Raw genomic sequence first — 21,307 nt, 5'->3', positions numbered from 1 at the left:
CAGGTGAGCAGCAGGAGCCTCATGGCTCTGCTGGGACCCAGCACAGGACAGGGCCTCTGCAGAGGAGGCTCCTCTGTGTGCTGAGCACTTTATGTTCCCACCTCCACCCCCGGGTCAGCAGCCCTGTCTTGTAGAAACACTTTGAAAATCAGTTTAAATGGGTAAATTAGAACGTTAAACAGAAAGGACAGTGTTATTTCTGCATGGAAATGTAATCAAGCAGGTGCCTCAGCCATTGCTGAGCCCTGAATTTGTGTGATATGGTCAGGGACAGTCCCTGTTGGCCTCAAAGGCAGAGAGAATTTTATTTTTCTCTTCCTGAGCAGTATTGGAGTGTACTGCAAGCAGAGCAATGTCCACAGGCCATAGGGTGAGGGCACCTCCCAAGAGGTTCTTGCTTAGAGCAAGAAACTGCTGTGGGGTGAGCAGGGCCATGAGGAGCAAAGAGCAAACACAGGCTGGAGGGGATGTTACAGCAGGAGACTGAGATCTGTCCTGCTGCTAATTTGGTAAATAGTTTAAATGATCTGTTAGCTCAGTGTCAGGAAGGATTAGCATCATTGTCTTTTCAGCTCTGGGACACTAGTCTGGCTCCCATTTTGTCATTTTGATGGGAAAGCATAGTAAAATGTGATGTCAGTGATACTACAGTTAGCAGGGAAGGTGTGTAGGAGTCCTTCCATGCTGCTCTGACTCACCAGGACATACAGACCTGCTAAATATCCCTGGCTTCATTCTGTTGTGAAGGTCAAGCCCAAGACTGTCCCTTGAAACTACTGGGGATGTTTCACTGGGGAAGGGACCAGTCAGCAAGATGGTTTTTGATTAAAGCCATGAAAAAAGGGGCAGAGACCTTCAGTCTGGGGCTGAGTGTTCCAGGAGCTGCAAGATGTGTGGCTCAGAGGCTGCTCAACTCCATCTGCAGAGGAAGGGCTACCACAAGGTTGTTTAAACTTAACCATAACTGTTTTTACCTGAAGTGGAGAAACTTGCAGTGTTGACTGGTCAAAATAATCTCCATAACAAAAAATCTAGTATCACTGTGTCAATATTGTTTCCATTTTTTGGAACTTCCAGAAAGAGCTCTTTTTAGCTGCTTTATGCTTGTTTGTTGTTGTTGTTGTTTTTCCCAAAACAACTATAAAAGCAATAACTCTTTCAATTTGGTGAAATCTCATTCTCTTGGGCCTGAATAATCTCAGAAATAGTTTCGGTAGGTAACTGTTAAAGGCTTCTCAGAAAAGCTTTGGGAGTTTTGTTCATTTTTGAGTGAAACTTGTCAACTCTAAAAGCTGTGACGTGTCTGAACTGAGGTTGGTGGCAGCCTTGTTAACTCTGTGCTGTCTCAGATTTTAGCAAAGAGAGGGGTTGCCCTCTCCACTTTGTCCTTGCCTCACTCCAGGCACTGGGCATGTTGAGGATGTGGCTGTGACTTCACCAGTGGGCCAGGCTGAGAGATGCAGACAAGTTCCCTGTAGAGAAGCCCATGACTTGGAGTGGCTCTGATGCCAACATCAGGCTGGGGTGTTCTGGGTTGAAATCCTCTGATCCCCCTGCCACAGGAGCCATCCTTGCCCAGCTGCTGTTCACACCTGGATTACAGGTAGTGCTGTCCAAGCAGAAGGGATGGCTATGGGCTCCCATCAGTTATGCCATGCCATTACTGACTTCCTTGGCTGCCTTGTATCCTCTCCCAAGGTGATACCTCTGATTTATTGAAGGGTCTGATAGAATCAAACATTCTGTTCTGATGAGACCATTTCATATACAGGCACAACCTGCTGGCTGGCTCCTTCAAAGCATTATTTATTTTAGCAGCATTAGCTGAACAAATCTGCGTGTCTGAGATGGGTGAATTTTCTGGACTCTCCATCCATCAGAGGTTTGCATGCCTGCCAAAAGATGGGAAGTTTTGGATCTGGCTTAGAGTCTTCTCTGACATGGGGCTTCTGGGTGGGAGCACGACCTGCACTCTTACTGCACAGTTTTAGTGCTGGCATAAATAATGTGTATCAGATCAGTAGGGGTAGTTTTGTATTCTCTTGCTTGGAAACAGCTTCCTCAGATAAATAATACTGATGGGGACATAACTGAGTGTCCTTTGTGGGGGTGGAGGAGTGGGACCCTGCAGGAGATGCCACAGTCACACTGAGGAAGGAGCTCATTGGTTTTTTACATGAGACTCTGTCAGGGTCATGTGGCTTGGTAAAGGAAATATCTGACTCAACATCTGGAATTAAAACTCAATAAAAATAAAATTGAGGGGTCACACCAGCAATGGTAAGTTCCTTTGAATGACATTAAGATTAATTACACTTATATTGAGTTCAATTTGCAGCTAAAGAATTGTATTAGGATGGCATTAAATCATTGCATTAATATTAAGAGGCTAAATTTGTATAAACTCGAATCAATCAGAATAGGGACCAGCATTTAACTGTGAGGGTTAGGTAGAGAATTCACTGCTACTGTTCAAATCAGTGACTTGCCAAGTACCTGACACTGAAATTGAATTGTCTTTTTACTCCTGGCACAATGTAGAACCAGAAAGTTTTCTTATGATCCTTTTCCTGCTGGCAAATATTTTACTCCATCCTGTAGCAAAGAGAACAACATCCCCTAAGATTTTCTTGCATAAGCAGCAGTGCTTTGAATCCCCAGTGAGAGAAATTCCAGAGTACTAACTTAAGCTGTGCGCTGCATCCTCCCAGGACTTGAGGTAGGACCTAGACTTCACAGCTGGTGCTGTTTAGTCCATAAAGGTGCAGTTATTTTAGTCTGGAAAAACTCTTTTTTCCTTTGCATAAGCAATTTTTTAGGGATTTAGAATTGGTAAATCTAACAGTCCTACCCTGGAATACACAAACCCAGAAATTTCTGCATTTGGTTCTCACTGTTTTCTGTAGGAAAATAATACTCTGTTGATACCTTTTAATGTTCAATTTAATATTAAGAAAATGAATAGCTGCAAGTCATTCAGGATGAAGCTGCAAATTTAATTTTAAACTTATTTTTAAGCCTTCTTCCTTGAATTTAGGTGTTAGCAGAGATAGGCTAAAAAGGCTTAGACCATATGTTGATTTACTTGAAGTATGAACCTTTAGAACACTCTCCTTCTTTTCTATCTTCCTTTTCTCAGCCCAAGTGTCTCAGTGGGAGTGTTCAGTGCAGAGGCAGCTGCTGCTCAGTGCCACACGCTCTCAGAGCAATGATCAAAACAGCTCCAAAGGTTCCTGACTTGCCCTCCTTGAGTCTCCTCAGTAAGCTGCAAACTTTAACAACTTTAAGTGTAAATTCAGGAGAAAAGGGTGTGATTTATTCTTATTTCTCCATGGTGGGGGAAGAAACCTGTGCTGGAGGATGCCTGGCACTGAGCTGAGCCCCACTCCCATGCAGTTTGGCAGCACTGGGAGTTGCTGTAGGAAGTGTAGATAGAAGTGGAACACCTCTATTTTGAGCAGTTTCTACATCCTGGGAGCAAGCTGAGGAGCAGTGGATGCTTTCCTGGCTCAGCTGCCCTCTTGCTGTCCTGTCCCAAAAGTGTTGGCTGAAAGAGCTCAGAGCTGCAAACCTGTCAGTGCAGGTCACGGTTCTTCAGGCAAGGCAGGAATGAGCTGTGCCTGCAGGGCTTGAACTCCTCTGTGGCCTCACAAGTAACTTGGTGCAGTTAGCTGACCCCTTGAAATATGCCTTTATTGTATTTCCTTTGATGTCTTCCAGGCAGGCAGGCCCAAAATCACTTTGTAGTTACTGGAAGGACAGCTTTAGTGCTGGGAGAACTTTGGTGTGGGGAACTGCTGATTTCATCAGATCTGAAACAGAAGATACACATGCCTTGTCCCCCTCTCCAAATACCTGTCCCAGCTTCATCCCCCCTGTGCCAGTGCTGGTGCTGCCTCCTCTAACCCTGCCCATGCTCTCCCTGGCAGGTCGGAGGGACGAAGACGGGAGTGGTGCGCTACGTGGGAGAGACGGACTTTGCCAAAGGAGAGTGGTGTGGCGTGGAGCTGGACGAGCCCCTGGGCAAGAACGATGGGGCAGTTGCTGGTACAAGGTACTGTGTGCCCTGAGCCCCAGCCCGGGCCCTGCACACCTCTGGGGGCTGGGGGGACAGCTAGGGCTGTGTTGGGTTGGACATTGTGGGCTGGCAGGAAGGTTTGAGTGTTTTAGAGTCTTTTTTGGATAGCCTTGCAAGGGAGATCAATACAAACCTCATCACTGGGCCGTTTTAAAACAGGATCAGATAACTTCTGTGAAGGAGGAACCTGAATGGCTCCAGGAAACAGGAGAAAGTATGGAAAGAAGATGACTTACAGTGGGATTTAATTTTTGCTAGAAATTGATTCTGTTGATTGCATTAGCTCTGCTTTCTACCACACATTCCTGTCATAAAATTTCTTCTTGTTCCCTGTCAGTCGTTGCCCTGAGTTGCCCTGTCACAATTACAAAAGACAAAGATTTTACTTTATTTTCTCCTCAGCTTAATGTCTTAGTCTGTTCTTTCTGGGAACAAATTTCCAGAGAACTGAATGAACAGTTGGTGGTTGTTTTCTGTCCTCGTACTAATTCTGTGGTGCAAGAGGTGTCTGCTGATTGATCTTACCACCTCTGACTCCATAGGCACCTCCACTCCTTTCTCTTCCAAAAAAGACCTTGTTAGTACCTATTAAACTAGGCAGGGACATCTCACAGGCTTGCCGGGAAGCTCTTTCTGTTCATGGGGAATTTAGTTAATGGAATGACCCAGGCCTTGGATCTTGAGCTTGGTGGTGTTCAAATCTGAATTATACAGCAGCTCTTTGACCCTGCTTCAAATACAGGTGCAACTGAGTCTTTGTCCTACACAAGTTCCTTAAGTGGGAAATACTGTTGGTTTCTTGGAGCTTCTGAAGGCAGTCTGGCTTTAGAGGTGACATTTTTCTTGCCCAGAATTGACTAGGTTGGAGAAGACCTTTGATATCATCAAGTCCAACCTATAACTTTGAAACTGAGGAGCTGAGAGTTCCTGCCTTGTTATATCTCAGGTTCTGTAATAAAGGTTTCTTGTGTTGGGTCAGCCTTGTTTTGTCCAGCAGCCATGTGCTTTCATTTAAATAAAGAGAAAAGCTGTCTTGTTCAATGTCAGGGCAAGAAAGCAGCAAATGATTGGCAGCAGATGGCCGAGTTTCAGCCTGTTCTCAAAATAAAAGAACCAGGATGGTAGAGAATAAATCATGGACTGAATGCAAGTCCCTGCTTTCTTTATCATACAATTCAAACTGTCTGGAAGATCAATCTTCAGGGTGCTCAGAAATTATTTATTGTCTCTATGAATGTGGAAGGTGTGAAAGGCAGATGTGAGTGTAGTGCTGCCTGCCTCTCATCCTTGTACCTCTGTTGCTGTGTTTTGAAAATCCAACTTTTGGAAATCATCTGTCTTCTGGAGCTGCTGCACCTCGGCTGAAGCTGTTCTGGTGTGTGCCCTGTCTGCAGAGGCTCCTCCCTTGTTTCCCACTGTTTAGAGCAAGGCTGCAGCATTGTCCCTGCCTGTCCTTTGCAGCCTTCATCCAGCCTGTTGATTTTCTTGTAGCATGTCCCCATTTCAACAGCAGTGGTTTGGAGAAGCTAACATGGTAAAATCAGTTCCCTTTGTGCATGTAGGCACCCCTCAGTCAGTCCTCCCTGTTTGCAGGGCAGCATGGAATTCCTGAGGCTGTCCTGATCCTGTCCTGGCAGGATCAGCCTGGCAGAGGCTGTGCAGGCTCTGCAGTCTGTGCTTTGGTGGTGGTTGCCATCTAGTGAGCATCCCTGGCCTGGCCACAAGCCCAGCACTGCCTGCTGCAGCTGCCAAGGAGAGTGAAGCCAAAACTGGAGCTCAGGACTGAGGCTGGTGGAAGAAGTAGAGCCTTGGGTGGTGTTGTCCACCTCTGCTCTCATAGGCAGCTCCACCTGAGCTGGTGGTGAATTGGCTGAAATTTGTGGTGGGTCCCTGATTTTCCTGCAGGTTCACGTGTGGATGTGCACCAAGGGAAGGCCCCAGGGCTGGGCTTTCCCAGCTGTGGCTCTTCACTGGAGGCTGTGGATCAGCAGCAGTGGCCCAGGGGACAGGGAATCACTGAGGGGAGCCCCTGTGTCCATCAGGTGGAGCTGATTTCAGAGAGGTTTGCTGCATCTGCTTTCCTGTCTGCACAGAAGCCTGCTGAGCCACCTGGTTTAGTGTCAATTCCACAAAGCCAAGCAAGTTCCATGTACTCATCTGCTGCTTATTTTACTGTTCTCCCTTCTCTCTCTGCTCCACTTGGAGTCCTTGCTCACTAAACTGCCCAGACCTTTTACTTCTGCATTGTTAGTCAGCCTTGGACACTGAAGATTTTCCCACTATTTCAACATTTCCTGTGCTGTTTTCCACCTGCAGTTTGCATTGACATCACACCACCACTTTTCTGCCCTGATTCCTCTCTGTAATGTGAGTACAGAGCTCCACCACACTCAGTGAGCAGTTCTTGGTTTTCAGGTAGTTTTCTTTTCTGCCAAGCGGTTTGGACCCAATTCCTTCTTCTGAATTATAAAAGTTAATTGCAACCACTTTCAATCAGGACTGAAAGAAAATGGGCAGGCATAGTGATGCAAGTTTGAACTTGCTAAGAGCTGTCAGAGGCTTCTAAGGGAATTAACATTTGGAATTGTGCAGCCAGTCTGTGCTCACAGCAGGCAGAGCTGTGGAAGGGGCTGTTGGCCTGCCTGTGCCTTCTGAAATTTGGTAAAATGATGATGAGCAGGGCTTTGACAGGTTTGCAGGAGGTCAGCCTATGGCATGGCTGACTTTTCAAACCCAAGGGCCTGTGTTGGCAGGAAGTCGAGGAGGCTGAGAGATTTGGGGTTGTTTAAAGTTTGTTATAGAAAAAAAATAAGTCTGAGCTGATGTTTAAAAATTAATTTTATTCTCATCTGACTGGAGATCATGCTGTTCCCTGGCCTCCCAAGCACACAGAGGTCTGCCTGTGACACAGCTGTATGGCTGCCAGCACTTAAAAATAAAAGGGAGTTGGGGAAACAGCTGCTCACATCTGGAGAGAGAGAAAACTTGTGCTAGTAAAACTGAATTTGTATAATTTAGTCATTAGAATCCGGTTTTTTATATTAACATAAGACAGATTGGTTTATGACCTAGTATTTAGTCCTATTCTTGCTGGGAAGCCTGTGAGAAAGCTCTTAAAGGAGTTTTTTGTGTTGGCTGCTTCCCTAAAACTAGGGGGGCAATGCTGGAGGTGATCTGGCTTTTCTTGCTGCAGTGCAGCTGGCCAGCAGCAAATGAACCTTGGTTTATGCTGGTCAGCCAAGGCCCTGAAGCAGTTTCCAGGGTTTGACACTCAGTTGTGGCTCATTTTTTTCTGGAAGAGGGCTCTGGAGAGACAGAAACATTGGTCTCACTGCGGTTGTGGAAGAGAACATGCACTGGAATTATCTGATCCTCCCTTTTCCATGCTTTCATCTTTCCAAGTTTGTTTGCATAGGAAGCATTTCTCTGCCACCCAAAGGAGGTGGCACACACTGGAGTTTGCTGTAATGGTATTTTTAGCTTCAAAGGTTTGAGCTGCCGTTTTCTCCTGTTTTGGTAGGAAAGATTTTTACCCTGTGGAACATTTATACAGAACTGTGTGATTCAGGTCTTCTTATTTGACAGAGTCACAGGGTGAGTCAGGTTGGAAGGGACACATTTGGTCATCTAGTCCAACCTTCCTGCTCAGGAAGGGTTATCCCAGAGCACACAGCATGGGATTGTGTCCAGAAGGTTCTGGAGTATCCCCAGTGAGGAGACTCCTCACCTTCTCTGGGCAGCCTGTTCAGGCTTGCTCACTGCACAAGTTTTTCCTCATGTTTAGTTGGAACTTCCTGCCTGTGGCCTTTTGTCTCATTGCTGAGCTCCATGGAGCAGAGCCTTGTCCATCTTGTGACATCTCCCTGCAGACACACTTTACTCCATCACTATCTACAAAGCAGTGAAGAGCTCACACACGAGTGAAGAGCTCACACACGGGTGAAGAGCTCACACACGGGTGAAGAGCTCACACACAGTGAAGAGCTCACACACGGGTGAAGAGCTCACACACGGGTGAAGAGCTCACACACGGGTGAAGAGCTCACACACGAGTGAAGAGCTCACACACGGGTGAAGAGCTCACACACGGGTGAAGAGCTCACACACGAGTGAAGAGCTCACACACGAGTGAAGAGCCCACACACGAGTGAAGAGCTCACACACGAGTGAAGAGCTCACACACAGGTGAAGAGCTCACACACGGGTGAAGAGCTCACACACGAGTGAAGAGCTCACACACGAGTGAAGAGCTCACACACGGGTGAAGAGCTCACACGAGTGAAGAGCTCACACACAGGTGAAGAGCTCACACACGGGTGAAGAGCTCACACACGAGTGAAGAGCTCACACACGAGTGAAGAGCTCACACACGAGTGAAGAGCTCACACACGAGTGAAGAGCTCACACACAGTGAAGAGCTCACACACGGGTGAAGAGCACACACACAGGTGAAGAGCTCACACACGAGTGAAGAGCTCACACACGAGTGAAGAGCTCACACACGAGTGAAGAGCTCACACACAGTGAAGAGCTCACACACGGGTGAAGAGCACACACACAGGTGAAGAGCTCACACACAGGTGAAGAGCTCACACACGGGTGAAGAGCTCACACACGGGTGAAGAGCTCACACACGGGTGAAGAGCTCACACGAGTGAAGAGCTCACACACGGGTGAAGAGCTCACACACGGGTGAAGAGCTCACACACGGGTGAAGAGCTCACACATGAGTGAAGAGCTCACACATGGGTGAAGAGCTCACACACAGGTGAAGAGCTCACACACGAGTGAAGAGCTCACACACGGGTGAAGAGCACACACACGAGTAAAGAGCACACACACGGGTGAAGAGCTCACACACGGGTGAAGAGCTCACACAGGTGAAGAGCTCACACAGGTGAAGAGCTCACACACAGGTGAAGAGCTCACACACAGGTGAAGAGCTCACACAGGTGAAGAGCACACCCAAGGGCAAGGTTGGTTGGTTGGTAAGGAAGGAGTGCTCATTCTGTGGCTGTGTTTGTGTTCTGGGATATGTCCTCTCCAGGCTGCCAGCTGTGTCTTCCCTGGCACCTTATCAAAGTGCACAGCACTTAATGCTTGGCAATGACCTCAGGTTTCCCTGCTAAAACACCACAAATGCAGACATGGAGATTGCCAGTACTACTAGTAGGAAAGGAGAATAATCCAGCTACTCGTACACAGCAAACAATGCCACAGCAAAGCACCCAGAGACGAGCTGTGGGCTGGGGTTTTGTGCTGCTTGGCAGTGCCACTCTGCAAGGCTTGGGTGAGAAGGCTGCTCTGCCCCTCCTCACTTGGTGCCTGTCCTGTGTTCCAGGTATTTCCAGTGCCCACCCAAGTTCGGGCTCTTTGCTCCCATCCACAAGGTGATCCGCATCGGGTTCCCGTCCACCAGCCCTGCCAAGGCCAAGAAGAGCAAGCGCATGGCCATGGGGGTGTCGGCGCTGACCCACAGCCCCAGCAGCTCCTCCATCAGCTCCGTCAGCTCCGTGGCCTCCTCCGTCGGGGGCAGGCCCAGCCGCAGCGGGCTGGTGAGTGCCTCCCGTGGGCTCCAGCCAGGGCTGGGGTTTTCTTCTCTCTGCTCCTTCACCCTTCAGGAGGTGAGGGGATGGAGTGTGGGACGCTGTTGCCCACCTCACCAATGGTCTCCCTCCATGGACACGGCTCCAAGCAATGGACACCAAGCAGTTGTGACCATTGAAGAGCCTGAAGTGCAGTTTGCAGTGGGGTGAACCTCAGTTCTGCTGTCAAGAGCAGGGTTATAAGGGATCCCTGCAGAAAGCAGGGTTATAAGGGATACCTGCAGAAAGCAGGGTTATAAGGGATCCCTGCAGAAAGCAGGGTTATAAGGGATCCCTGGAGAAAGCAGGTTTATAAGGGATCCCTGGAGAAAGCAGGTTTATAAGGGATCCCTGCAGAGAAAGGACACTGTTTCCAGTCTCACATGGTCATGCTGCTCCACTGACCAGCTGTACAGAGCTCCTACTGTGACTGTCCTGCTGTGGAGGGTGGCAGTGTCCTGGGTCACACGCCTGTGGTTTTGGCAGGTGCTCAAGCAGGGAGAAAGCAGAGCAGGCAGTGATATTATTAAAAGTTCTGGCTCTGCTGTGGTGTCACTGCAGAACAGCCACGGCTCTTGGCTGGGGACAAGGGTGCAGTGTCATTCCTGGGAGTGGATTGAACATCCCCATACTGGTCTGCACTTGAGATCAGTCTACCCAGCTGAGCTGACTTTTTGGGATTTCAGCAGTGCAGGCCATCGATAAAATGTATCTAAGGAGGCAGATGATACCATGCATGATAATTTCTCCTGACCCAGTTCCCACCCCATGTTCTGTCCTTTGGGAAATGCTGCTCTCATTGCAGTGCAGAAGAGCAATTGAGCTTGTGAGCATTGTCCAGATGTTTCCCAGATTTAACAACTCCTGTAGGGCCCAGAGCTGGAACTGCAGCTCTGTTGAGCTGAATAAATTATCATTAGGTGAGCAGCATTCCACATTTAACAGGGGGCTTCAGCTGTTCTAGACTGGGAAGTACACAGCTTTACCCCACCTCATTTTAACTCTTTTCCCAGCTGACAGAGACCTCTTCTCGATATGCCAGGAAGATCTCTGGCACCACAGCTCTGCAGGAGGCCCTGAAGGAGAAGCAGCAGCACATTGAGCAGCTGCTGGCAGAGAGGGACCTGGAGAGGGCAGAGGTTGCCAAGGCCACCAGCCACATCTGTGAGGTGGAGAAGGAGATTGCCATCATGAAGGCCCAGCACGAGCAGGTAGGAGGTGATAGGGCTGTTTATCACTGGATCTCAAACATCTGAATATTTCATATCCCCTGAAAGTGTCATAACCACTGTGTGTGAAACTTGGGCTCTGAATTTCTGCCTTTTATGTGGTGAGCTAAGCTGAGGCTCTTTCTCCACTCTGCCAGTGTCACGTGTGCTGTCTCTGCCCTGAGCCAGGAGCAGGAACAGGGCTGTGCCAGATAAGAGGCAGCAGATAGTTTGTGTCTGGTGGATCAATACATTTCAATGCTGAAATGCAAGTGCAAGGCAGATTTGTTCCCCTCAGCCACTGAAGCTGGCTGTGGCACTGACTGCATTGCAGTGATTTTATGGTGCTGAGAACATCAGCTCAGTTCATGTGCCACTGCTTCCCCACCAGAGAGAATGTTTTTATAACATTAATAAAGGCAGGAAATCTGGAAGGAAAACAGGCTGATCATATTAGGTTGCTGTTTGCTTGCTTGATTGTTTTTTGCACAAGCATTTGTACAGAGGATATTTTATGTATTAAAATACTTAAAGAGAGTTGTGTTTGTGCTGTTTGTCAGTATGTGGTTCCTCAGCATCTGCTGTTGTCCTAAATTCTTTCCTCATGCTTACAAAGCTGAGTGAGCTACCTGGGAGCAGGGGTGGGACTGTATCTCTGTGAGGTGGGTCACACCTGCCTGGCAGAAATGCAGGAGAAATTGATAAAAATCAACTGCAAGCTGACATTCTTCTTGTATATTGTGTTTTCCAGTAATTATCAGTAACAAATGAATTAACAGAGGTCTGAAATCTCTCTCGCTTCATGACTAGGGCTGAAATGCACTGGTAACCTCTGAGCAGATTTTCAGAACTTTTCAGGTTTCAAGTTCTTAACTCTAATCAGAGCTGGATTCTCCAGAAGGGTCAGGTCAGAGAGGCACTGAAGCATGGATCACTTACAGCTGCTGGAGACAGAGCAGTTTGTGTTGTCTTGTACATCCTAAGCTGTTTGGAAAATGTGCTCTTACCACAGCATCCTCTGAAATAGGTCATCAAAACTTACTGCTCCCTGGTTCTGACTCTTTCTTAAACAGCTTTGTGCTACTTCAGACATGGCTAACTTTTGTGTCTTGGGCTCGTGTTTTGCTCCAGTATGTCACAGAGGCAGAAGGAAACCTCCAGCGAGCACGAGCCTTGGTGGATGGGATGCAGAAGGAGAAGATTGAGCTGTTGAACCAGCTGGAAGAGGAGAAGAGGTAAAGCAGGAGTGGATGGGTGTGAGGGAGTCATGAGTGGGCAGTGATAAAGCCTTCAGGTGGTTTTGGCTTAAGGATACAGAATGAAATTAAAATTGGCTCATAAACAGACACACTGGGCCATCACAGACCCTCCTGTGCAACCTGGGTTTGCTAAAGGCCCCTCCTTCCCCTCCATCTGTGATGGGCTGATGTTGAGGACACTCTTTGTGAGGAAGGGAAGCCAGACTGGAGTACAGCCTCACTGCAGAGGGATTCACCAGTCCCCACATCCCACAGCCCCAGCCATGCACGTATCATGGTGCATACATTCCTCTCTGGGTAAGAGTCAAGATCTGCAGGTCATTCCTGCAGTCCAGGTACTCCATGTATATAATTAAGCTCTTCAGTGGGAATAGAAAAACATTTCTGTGTATTAAATAACTGAGAACAGTGTTGGTTTCAATTGACTGATGCCCCTCCTGAGGATGAAATGATCTTTCATACAAAAGTCTCCCCATACTCCTGGTAGGCAGCTGCCTTTCCCAGCTCCAGGAGGCCCTTTAACCCAAGACAGCTGAGTTTTCCTCTAAATATCAACAGATGCCTCCCTCCTCTAATTAGAGGAGGTTTAGACAAGGAAGCTTGTTTATGAAGTTCATTGTGTACACTCACAGCTATTTTTATCTGTAATGGAATCATAGTCCTTACATCTGGCTGCTGGCTAATCATCCTCAGCCTTTTTTTTTTTTAAGTGAATATAGAGAAAAAGAGGGATGAGTCTAGCAGAAAATTGAATTATTTTCTACTGTTACTTGCTTCTCTCTTCCAAAAGAGAAGAGTTTCCTCAGCATGTCTGTTATGTGTTAGTGTGTGTGGTTTTATGTGCATTTTATGCATGACTGGCCTGCACAATCTGTGGGGAAGGCTCTTCTGTCTGCCAGGGCAGCTCACAATTTCCACGCTGTGGTAACATGAAACATTGCCCACCCCCTGCCAAGGAGGCAGAGGATCCAATTCCCTTGGAATAATTTGTATGGACCCTGTGCATTTGGCACAGGAATTGCCCAGTGCTCAGCAGCAGGATAATAAGGTTTAATAATCCAGTGAAACCTTGTTGTGGTTTGCTTGTTTTCAGGATCCTGTGTCAGAGAACAGTAGCTGTGTGTCTGAGGGGATGTACCTTGCAAAAAAGCCATGTCTGTGTGTGGAAAGCTGCTTTTAACTGTCCTGCCCCACGGGGTCTTGCTGCTCAGTTTCTGCTGAGCTGTTTGTAGCCAGAGGTGGTCTGTATCCCTCTCCTCAGACTTTGATTCTGCAGGCCATGACATGATTTTTTAGTATTGGCTGGGTGGGTTTAGAACACAAAAAGCTTATGGGCAGTTTTTGGGCAGCTTTTCTATTTGTTGGTGATGACATCTCCATTGATGGCTGCAGTAATCCATGAAACTTGATTAAGAGTGAAAAGTCTCATGTGCAATGGCTGCTTAGCCAGAGGGTGCTGAGCTGAGGGTTCCTGATTGCTCTTTGTGTCCCTTTCCTTCCCCAGGAAAGTGGAGGACCTGCAGTTCCGTGTGGAGGAAGAATCCATTACAAAGGGAGATCTGGAGGTAATTCCTTATGATCTTGCCAAAATGTGGGGTCCAAAGTTGCATGTGGGGCCTCACTTTGAGTAACTTCTGCCAGGTTTTGCACCCCTCTACCAATTCTTTATTGATGCCTTGGATCTGCAAACACCACGGTGTAAACTGTGAGGATTGTTCCTTGGTGTGGTGCCCAGTGGCTGTTCACGCTTGGAGCTGTCTGGAGTTAATCTGTCACTCTCAGTTGCCAAGCCATGTGAAAATCTGTATCTGAATGTGTTGGAACATGTGTTTTTCCACTCCAGAAATGCATTGACAGTTCAGTTCCTGTCCCTGCTGTGTCCTGCTCTTAGCAGCTGATGGGCACATGGATTCTCCTGAGTGGATGCTGTTTAATTCCAGCCAAAATGCTGTGTGTCCTGAGGTGTCCTCCTGTGGAATTCAGTGCCCATGGGGGTGGGTTTGACACCAGGATTGACACCCTGCCACTGGCAAGGGCTGTTGCTCAGAGTGATGCTGTTGCAGTGAACATTGTGCAAATGGAAGTGATGTTGGGATGAAGTGTTGGCCCTTGAGTGGGAGGCTTTTCCCACTGGGGGGAAAAAGGAAAAGAAAATCTTTCTGTGAAAGCAAGGCTCTGCTCCCCAAATGTAAATAAATCAAGGGAATTTTCTGTCTCTTTAGCCAGAGTGTCAGGTTAGTAACAGCCAGAAATGTCAAGGGCCCTGCTCCTGTTCTTCACTGTCACTCATAGCAATAAAAGCCCAGGAAAATGGGAAAACTGGGAAATGGATATGTTGCTGTGGCTGCGATCTTGTTGGCATAAACCTCTCTTCTTCATCCAGAAGCTGAAGGAGATGTTTGACAGGGTGTAAATCAGCAGTGCACTGACAGCAGACCTTTGTGGAAGCACAGCAAGTGCAGTTTCTGCCTGTTGTGTGGGTGCAAAATCAGATTTCTGTTCAGCCCTGAGCTGACAGCTTTCCCACAGTGCTTTAGAGAAGAGAAGGATGGTTGATCCATGCATCATTCCCTTTGAGAGCAGTGAATTGTCCCTTTGTGAGCTCCAAGTGTTTAAACCTGGCTGTGTAATTATGGCAGTGGGACCAGGGTTGGCCAGATGGGATATCTGGATATTTTGTTTTTTTTAAAGCCACCATGCTTAGCAAGATGGTTAACTGGTGTGGGTAAGGGCTCCCATTCTCAGTTTGGGACTCAGTGTTGGATTGAATTTTCCTTGGGGCTAGGAAGGAGTTGTTTCGCAATGAGGACGTGGCCAAGCTTTCAGTAGGACATTATGGTCCTGACCTTGCTTCCATGCTTGTCTGTACAAAACAACAAATGATTTAGGAATGCTTGATTTCCCCTGATCCAGGAACTGGCATGCCCTCCATGAGTCCAGCATCAGTCCCAGCACAGGCAGAGGGCTTGGCTGGGGCCAGTTTTCACATCTTGTCTGCCTAATTTGACTGCTCAGACTGAATGATTGACCCACTAGAGTTAATTCTCACCTTCCTGCTTTCTTGTGGAGACAGTTAAGCTTTCCAGAAGCAAGTAATTAACTTGGAGAAAAAAACCCAAACCAAAACCTTATTGGAAATGAGGAGGATAAGATTTCCATAATTTCCAACATGAATACTCCTTCATATTGCAGTGTATTTCCTGGGAAATGGTTGTTCTTGATATTAGGTGTGTAAAATCACAAGCCATGCAGCAGCTGCCAGCACAGCCCTTGGCATCCCTCTCTGGAGCTGGAGTAGCCAAAACCAAAGTCCAGTGGGATTTTCTGCTTTCCCCTGGTCCTGTTATTCCTCTTACACCAGCAGCTCTCCCAGGTACTCAGAGGGGAGTGTTTATTTTGACCTGGCAGGCAGTAACAGGATGACAATGGTAAGAACAGATTCTCTGCTCTGGGGTCCCTGGCCCTGGGGTTTCTGGCTAAATCCCCTGATATTGTACAAATAGCATGGATGGTTTGAACAAATCCAGGGCTCTTGGGTGTTGAGCACAGCAGGCAGCATCCTTGGAAACAATTTGACCAAAGAAGTCCTTGTGCTGGTGGCCTGAAGATACAGATCAAGGTTTTGGACCTCTGATAGAGGGGCTGTGAATTTAGCCTTGAAATGTATTATTATGAATAATGAATTCTTCATAATAATACATTTATTATGTTATGAATTCAACCCACTTTTGATCCTGGTTGGCAGCTGATGCTGTAGTGATGTGGAAGGTGAAAAACAAATGCAGGAAAAGCTTTCAAGAGCTTTGAAAGATGAAAACCAAATGTAGGAAAAGCTTTCAGGAAAGACTTTGTGGTGGAAGATCGTGGTTTACAGGAAATACTATGCTCATCAAGGAACTCTCTCATGCTCATCTCCTGGATCCTGCAGCGTGCCTTGAATACCAGTGGGAAGTCGGTTTATAATTTGTGAACAGTAATTTAAGGCTAATAGCTACAAGTAAATTTGAAATTCATATCTGGACTTTCTCAAAGTGCAGGAAAAGTTTGGATTTGAGCTTCTGACTCATACTGGCCAGTGCTAGCAAACCAATTTACATAAAATAATTCAGAAATGAATGTAAATCTAAGATTTAAGGACTGTAAAACAGTTAATCTATTTTTCCATGTTTTTTGTTTGTTTGTTTGTTTTCTTCTATTTTCCTGTTTTTCCAGAGTTGTAAAATAGCAGGGTTAATTGATATGACCAAGATATCAGGTGGGACTGAGAGCTTGACCGGGCTTGTGTTAACCTCAGTTAATTTATTGGTATCAATGGAATATTTATTCCTCTTTCTAAAATCAGTCCTGGAACTCCCTCTCAAGGTGTAAATCTTTGGACTTACAGGGAGCAGAATTAATTTTATTTAATTAATTAAATACCTTTTTTTAAATTAAGATGCAATATGCCAACTTTTACACTTAAGGTATATAATTTGGGGGTTTGATAGTATTTGGGCTCTTGAATCCACATCTTTTTTTTCCCCTCCTTCAGGAGTAAAATAAGACACATAAAACACAGAGCTACCTGAATAGAAATGGCAGTTACATCACCATCTATGAATACAAGTACAATGATTTTTTACAAGCAGAAAACATGGATTTTTTTAAAACTTCCATTTCTATCATTTGTACACAACTATCCAAGCCTTGCTTTCTTGTAGGGAAGGGCAGAAAATCCTTAAAACTGGCTCCAATAGAAAAAAAGGGGAAGCAAATAAGTATATGGAAAATGAAGGGCAAAAACTGGGGTAAAAATGGTTCTGAGCAGGTTTGTTTGCTTTTTTGCTAGATTAATTTTTTAATTTGATAGATTAATTATGTTTAATTCTAAGGAAAATGTGGGATTTGTAAGCTAAAAAATGTAAAGAGCAGAGTGTGCATGCACCTTCCCATGTCTCCTCTCCTCTTTTATTTATAGGGAACCTTACAAGATATTACAGTGGTGGCTGTGGAGTGCTGGGCTTTGCCACCATGTGCAGCTTTGTGGTAATTCAGCTTTAAAAGTGAGGGGCACTGAAGCAATGCCCAGAGCCAGTGCTCCTGGATTTGGGTGGATTACATGAACTTCTTGTGCTTAGTTGAATCATTTGTCAAAAGAAAAAAATCTCTTGAAAACAAACCACCAACCAAGCAAAAATCCCAAAACCAACCAACCAAGTTCTGTTTTCTTGTGCCAAAATTAGTAGAGTCTTACTGTACAAAAGTGACTTTGAAATTCTTGTCAGGCCTATTCAAACTCAAAGCACTGATTTATAGAAGAGTTTGGTATTTCAATTCCCTGATCTCTTCAGTGCAGTGTATTTTTTATTTTACAGCATGCCATGCACAGTATGACCTGGGGTTTCTTCCCCACTTAGTGTTGGATTCACAATGCCTCCAGAGCAAAAAGAGGATGGGAACTTCCAACTCTTTTCACCCTACCTTGTGATTCCTCTTGATGAAGGATGTGGGGAATCATTGCAATGTCTTTGCATTCTCTGTGTGTACAAGGGCCTTGTACTGGTGGGAGCTTTGCTTTTTAGGAAGTGTCTTCGGTTGATGCAGGAAAACCCTGAAGCAGGTTTCTAATGCAGAAGGATGCTCTCCCATCACAAATTCAATTTTCTTGAGAAGAGCCACGACGAGTGCCACGTAAAATCCCATAGGGACATTTTCTGTTTGGTTGGATTTTTCCTCCTCGTTTGGGTTTTTATTCTCTTCCTGTTGTGAACTGCCTTTCCTTGTCTTGTACGCTGGAGATGATGTTGCAGCCTTCTCTCTCCCTCTCTTTCTCTCTCCCCCTCCCTGCTCCCACTCCACTGTTCTTTTCTCCCTCTGTGTGAGCAGACTCAGACGCAGTTGGAGCATGCCCGAATTCGGGAGCTCGAGCAGAGCCTGCTGTTTGAGAAGGCACAGGCTGAGAAACTCCTCAGAGAATTAGAGGACTCCAGGGTAATGGACCCTCCCTTGCCCTGCCTGCACACAGCGCTTGCACTGCCCTGGTGCTCATGATGCCTTGCTTTGGGTTTCTTTCTTTTGGTTTTTGTGGGGTTGGATTGATTTTGGCTTGAACTTAAGCTTCCTTGATTTTGTTTGGTTTTTTAATTTGCTCTCTTTCCCAGAAATAGTAGTACAATGTGATTTCTAGCTTTGCTTCTCTTGTGGGGAGCTTGTTGCTCAGATTGAGTTTGCTTCTCTGCCCCACACCACCATCTGACACATGAGCTCCTACAATTCATTTCTCAATTAACATATCCCAATAATATCCACACCCTGCACAATTCATTCTGCTTCGAGGCCCCCCAGGCTGTAAGAGGAATTAACATTGCCATCAACATTCCAGTCTCCCGTGCCAGCTGTGGGAGCTGCCATCTGAACTGGAAGGAGCTGCTGAGTGCAGGTGGGCCCTCTCTGATCCTTGGCCGTGCCTGCAACAGGACAGGTTGCCCAGAGGATTGCTAAAAGCAGCCAGATGTGGAATGGGCTGTTCCATGCTGGTGTGGTGTGGGAAGCAGCCAGTGGGTTTGAGAGCTGCAGAAAACACAAATGTGAGGGTCTCCAAAGGGTCTGGATGGTTTGAAGCCCCTTGTGCCTATCTAAAATAATGACCAGCAGCCTCCTGGGCTGATGGCTGCTGGGGAAATGGCAATTGAAATGGAGTGAAATCGATCTTTTGGAGTTTGGCTTGGTTTCCTTCTTTCTTTTGCCTTTTTCTAATATTTCATCCTCTTCTCCACCCATAGTGGCAGCCCCCTGTACTCCCTGTGACTTGCAGGGAGTTCAGCCCTGCCAGGTGACATTCAGATGGCAAAACGTGGATCCATAGCCCTTAAGCTCAATGTGTACCATGGCCTGATTTATTGTCTTGCATCCTCTAGCCTCCTTTGTTACTTTGACTTTGCTTATAAACTCTAACAAGTACTCATGTGTAAAAATCCCTTTTCCTTTTTACACCAGGGTAAACAAATTCCATTACAGAAGAGAGGTCTGCAGGCTGAGGATTGCTGAGCAATAAAGGAAACATGATATGCTTAATGCTGGTTTTGATGCTTGTGAAATTCCTGCATGTGCAGTCACATCTCTGTGCATCATCTGGCAAGATGCCTGCTCTGGAAACATAATGCCCTTCCAGGACATTATTTTTCATAAACCACTGTTGCTCCCTAGTGAATTTCAAGGGTTATTTCCAAGGTGTTTTGGAAAGCAGGAGGTTTGTATTAGGAAAAATAAATTACAGCTGGCACAGACATAACTGTGAGCTGTCGGTGCTGGTTACCCTGGTGGAAAACTGTGCTCAGGTTGGAGGGCACCTGTCACTATAGGACACGGAATAAACCACACTGACTCTGACTTCTCAGAAGGCAAGAGAGAGAGGTTTATTCAAAATGCAATTTCTTTATATACTGTTTATAGAGACCAATGTGATTGGATGGCAAAGTTAACACTTCTTCAACCACACTGGTCAATCAAGAAGTCCCTCCTCTAAAAAGGAATGAATAACAAAGATATAGTTAACAAAAATCTCTTCTTGTTTACAGCAAATTGCCTGGGAGAGAAATTTCACAAACCAAAACATCTCAGGCATAAAATCAAAACTGCAGGTACCGGGTGCTCTTTACCTCTTTACCTGACCTCTGACTAACGCACTTTAGGATTGATTTATTTGGCTTTGTTTCCACCGGAGGACGCTCGCTGAAAGGGGAGGGAGGCGGCTCTGGGCGGTCTCTGACCCTGTGTTCCCTGTCCCTGCAGCTGACCACGGTGGCGGAGCAGTCGCGGATCCTGCAGCTGGAGGAGGAGCTGAGCCTGCGGCGCAGCGAGGTGGACGAGCTGCGGCAGTGCCTGCAGAGCGCGCACCCCGCCGGCAGCCCCGAGCACGGCCTGGGGCTGCAGTCAGAGGCGCTCCGGCTCCGGGACCAGCTGCTGTCCGCCAACAAGGAGCACCAGAAGGAGAGCAGCCAGCTCAAGGAGAGGTACGAGAAGACGCTCAAGAAGTACCAGCAGGAGATGGAGAAGCTGAAGGCCGTCAATGAGAAGTACGCGCAGGAGATCGTCGACCTAAAGGAAAAAGTTCAGCAGGCCACCAACGAGAACATGGGGCTCATGGACAACTGGAAGTCCAAGCTGGACACGTTGGCTTCTGACCACCAGAAGTCTCTGGAGGACCTGAAAGCCACGCTCAACTCAGGCCCTGACACCCAGCACAAGGAGATTGTGGAGCTGAAGGCAGTGGTGGAGAGCATAAAGCTGGAGCACCAGCTTGAGTTGGAGAACCTGAAGGCAAAGCACGACATTGAGACGGCTGTCCACATAAAGGAGAAAGAGAGTCTCAAACTGAAGCTGCAGGAGGCTTTGGATGAAGTGGAAAAAAGCAACAGCAACTGGAAAATGCAACTGGAAACCAAAAGCAGTCAGCACCTTCTTGAGCTCCAGGATGTGAAGGACAAGTGTCGAGATGCTGAGCTGAGGGTGCATGAACTGGAGAAACTTCATGGTGAATATACAGACCAGACAGAAGCAATAGCTTTCTTGAAAGAGCAGATATCTTTGGCTGAAAAGAAGATGTTGGACTATGAAACGTTACAGAAAACAGAAGCCCACAGCAAACAGGAAATCCAAAGATTGCAGGAAAAAGTGCTTGTCTTAGAGAACAAGCTGCAGTCCATGGAGGCCCTGCATCCTTCTCAGCATGCAAATGTATGGCTTCAGGGTCATTTTTCTTGTTTATCATCACTGTTGGTAACTCCTCAGCTGCTGCCTTGCGCAGTTTTCTGAGGCCTCAAATATCTGGATGTTTTTCCCGTGCACTGACAGTGTTTTCTCTGCACTGCACCTCCATGCTGAAAGTGTCTTTCCACTCTAGAAAGCCAGTATGTGGGACAGTTAGGAAAAAGGGGCAAGTGGGGCCACATTTGGGTTTGGAGGCTGCTGTGGCAGCAGACTAGGGCTGTCATGGTTTGTCAGGGTGGCTCTGAGCTGGAAAACCATCATTCCTACAATACAGTTGTGTTTCTCCAAGGAGCTGCAGCAGCCTTGGTGTGCTGTTGGGCAAGACTCTTCAGGGGGGCTAGGAGGATGTCAACAGCAGGGCAGGGGCTTCACAGCATGTATGGGAGACAGGGAAATGCTGAGGTTGAGGATTAGAGGGGAAAAGCTGCC

The 21,307-nt window shown here is 46.8% G+C and overlaps 1 protein-coding gene across 2 annotated transcripts in view; it reads left to right on the top strand.

The window, feature by feature from the left end:
* Window positions 1-21,307, top strand: part of CLIP2 (CAP-Gly domain containing linker protein 2) — a 78,337-nt gene that overhangs the window by 43,456 nt on the left and 13,574 nt on the right. The window contains exons 4-11 of one of the 2 annotated variants that reach the window (XM_063402403.1): window positions 3,930-4,054; window positions 9,420-9,633; window positions 10,677-10,874; window positions 12,003-12,106; window positions 13,635-13,695; window positions 17,696-17,725; window positions 17,993-18,100; window positions 19,901-20,845. In XM_063402403.1, coding sequence (XP_063258473.1) covers window positions 3,930-4,054; window positions 9,420-9,633; window positions 10,677-10,874; window positions 12,003-12,106; window positions 13,635-13,695; window positions 17,696-17,725; window positions 17,993-18,100; window positions 19,901-20,845 — 1,785 coding nt within the window. The remainder of the gene's footprint in view (window positions 1-3,929; window positions 4,055-9,419; window positions 9,634-10,676; window positions 10,875-12,002; window positions 12,107-13,634; window positions 13,696-17,695; window positions 17,726-17,992; window positions 18,101-19,900; window positions 20,846-21,307) is intronic. The other variant, XM_063402405.1, reaches the window with a different exon arrangement.

The sequence above is a fragment of the Prinia subflava genome, chromosome 8 (assembly GCF_021018805.1).
Source record: "Prinia subflava isolate CZ2003 ecotype Zambia chromosome 8, Cam_Psub_1.2, whole genome shotgun sequence".
NCBI lineage: Eukaryota > Metazoa > Chordata > Aves > Passeriformes > Cisticolidae > Prinia > Prinia subflava.
This window is presented reverse-complemented; position numbering and strand designations above follow the sequence as displayed.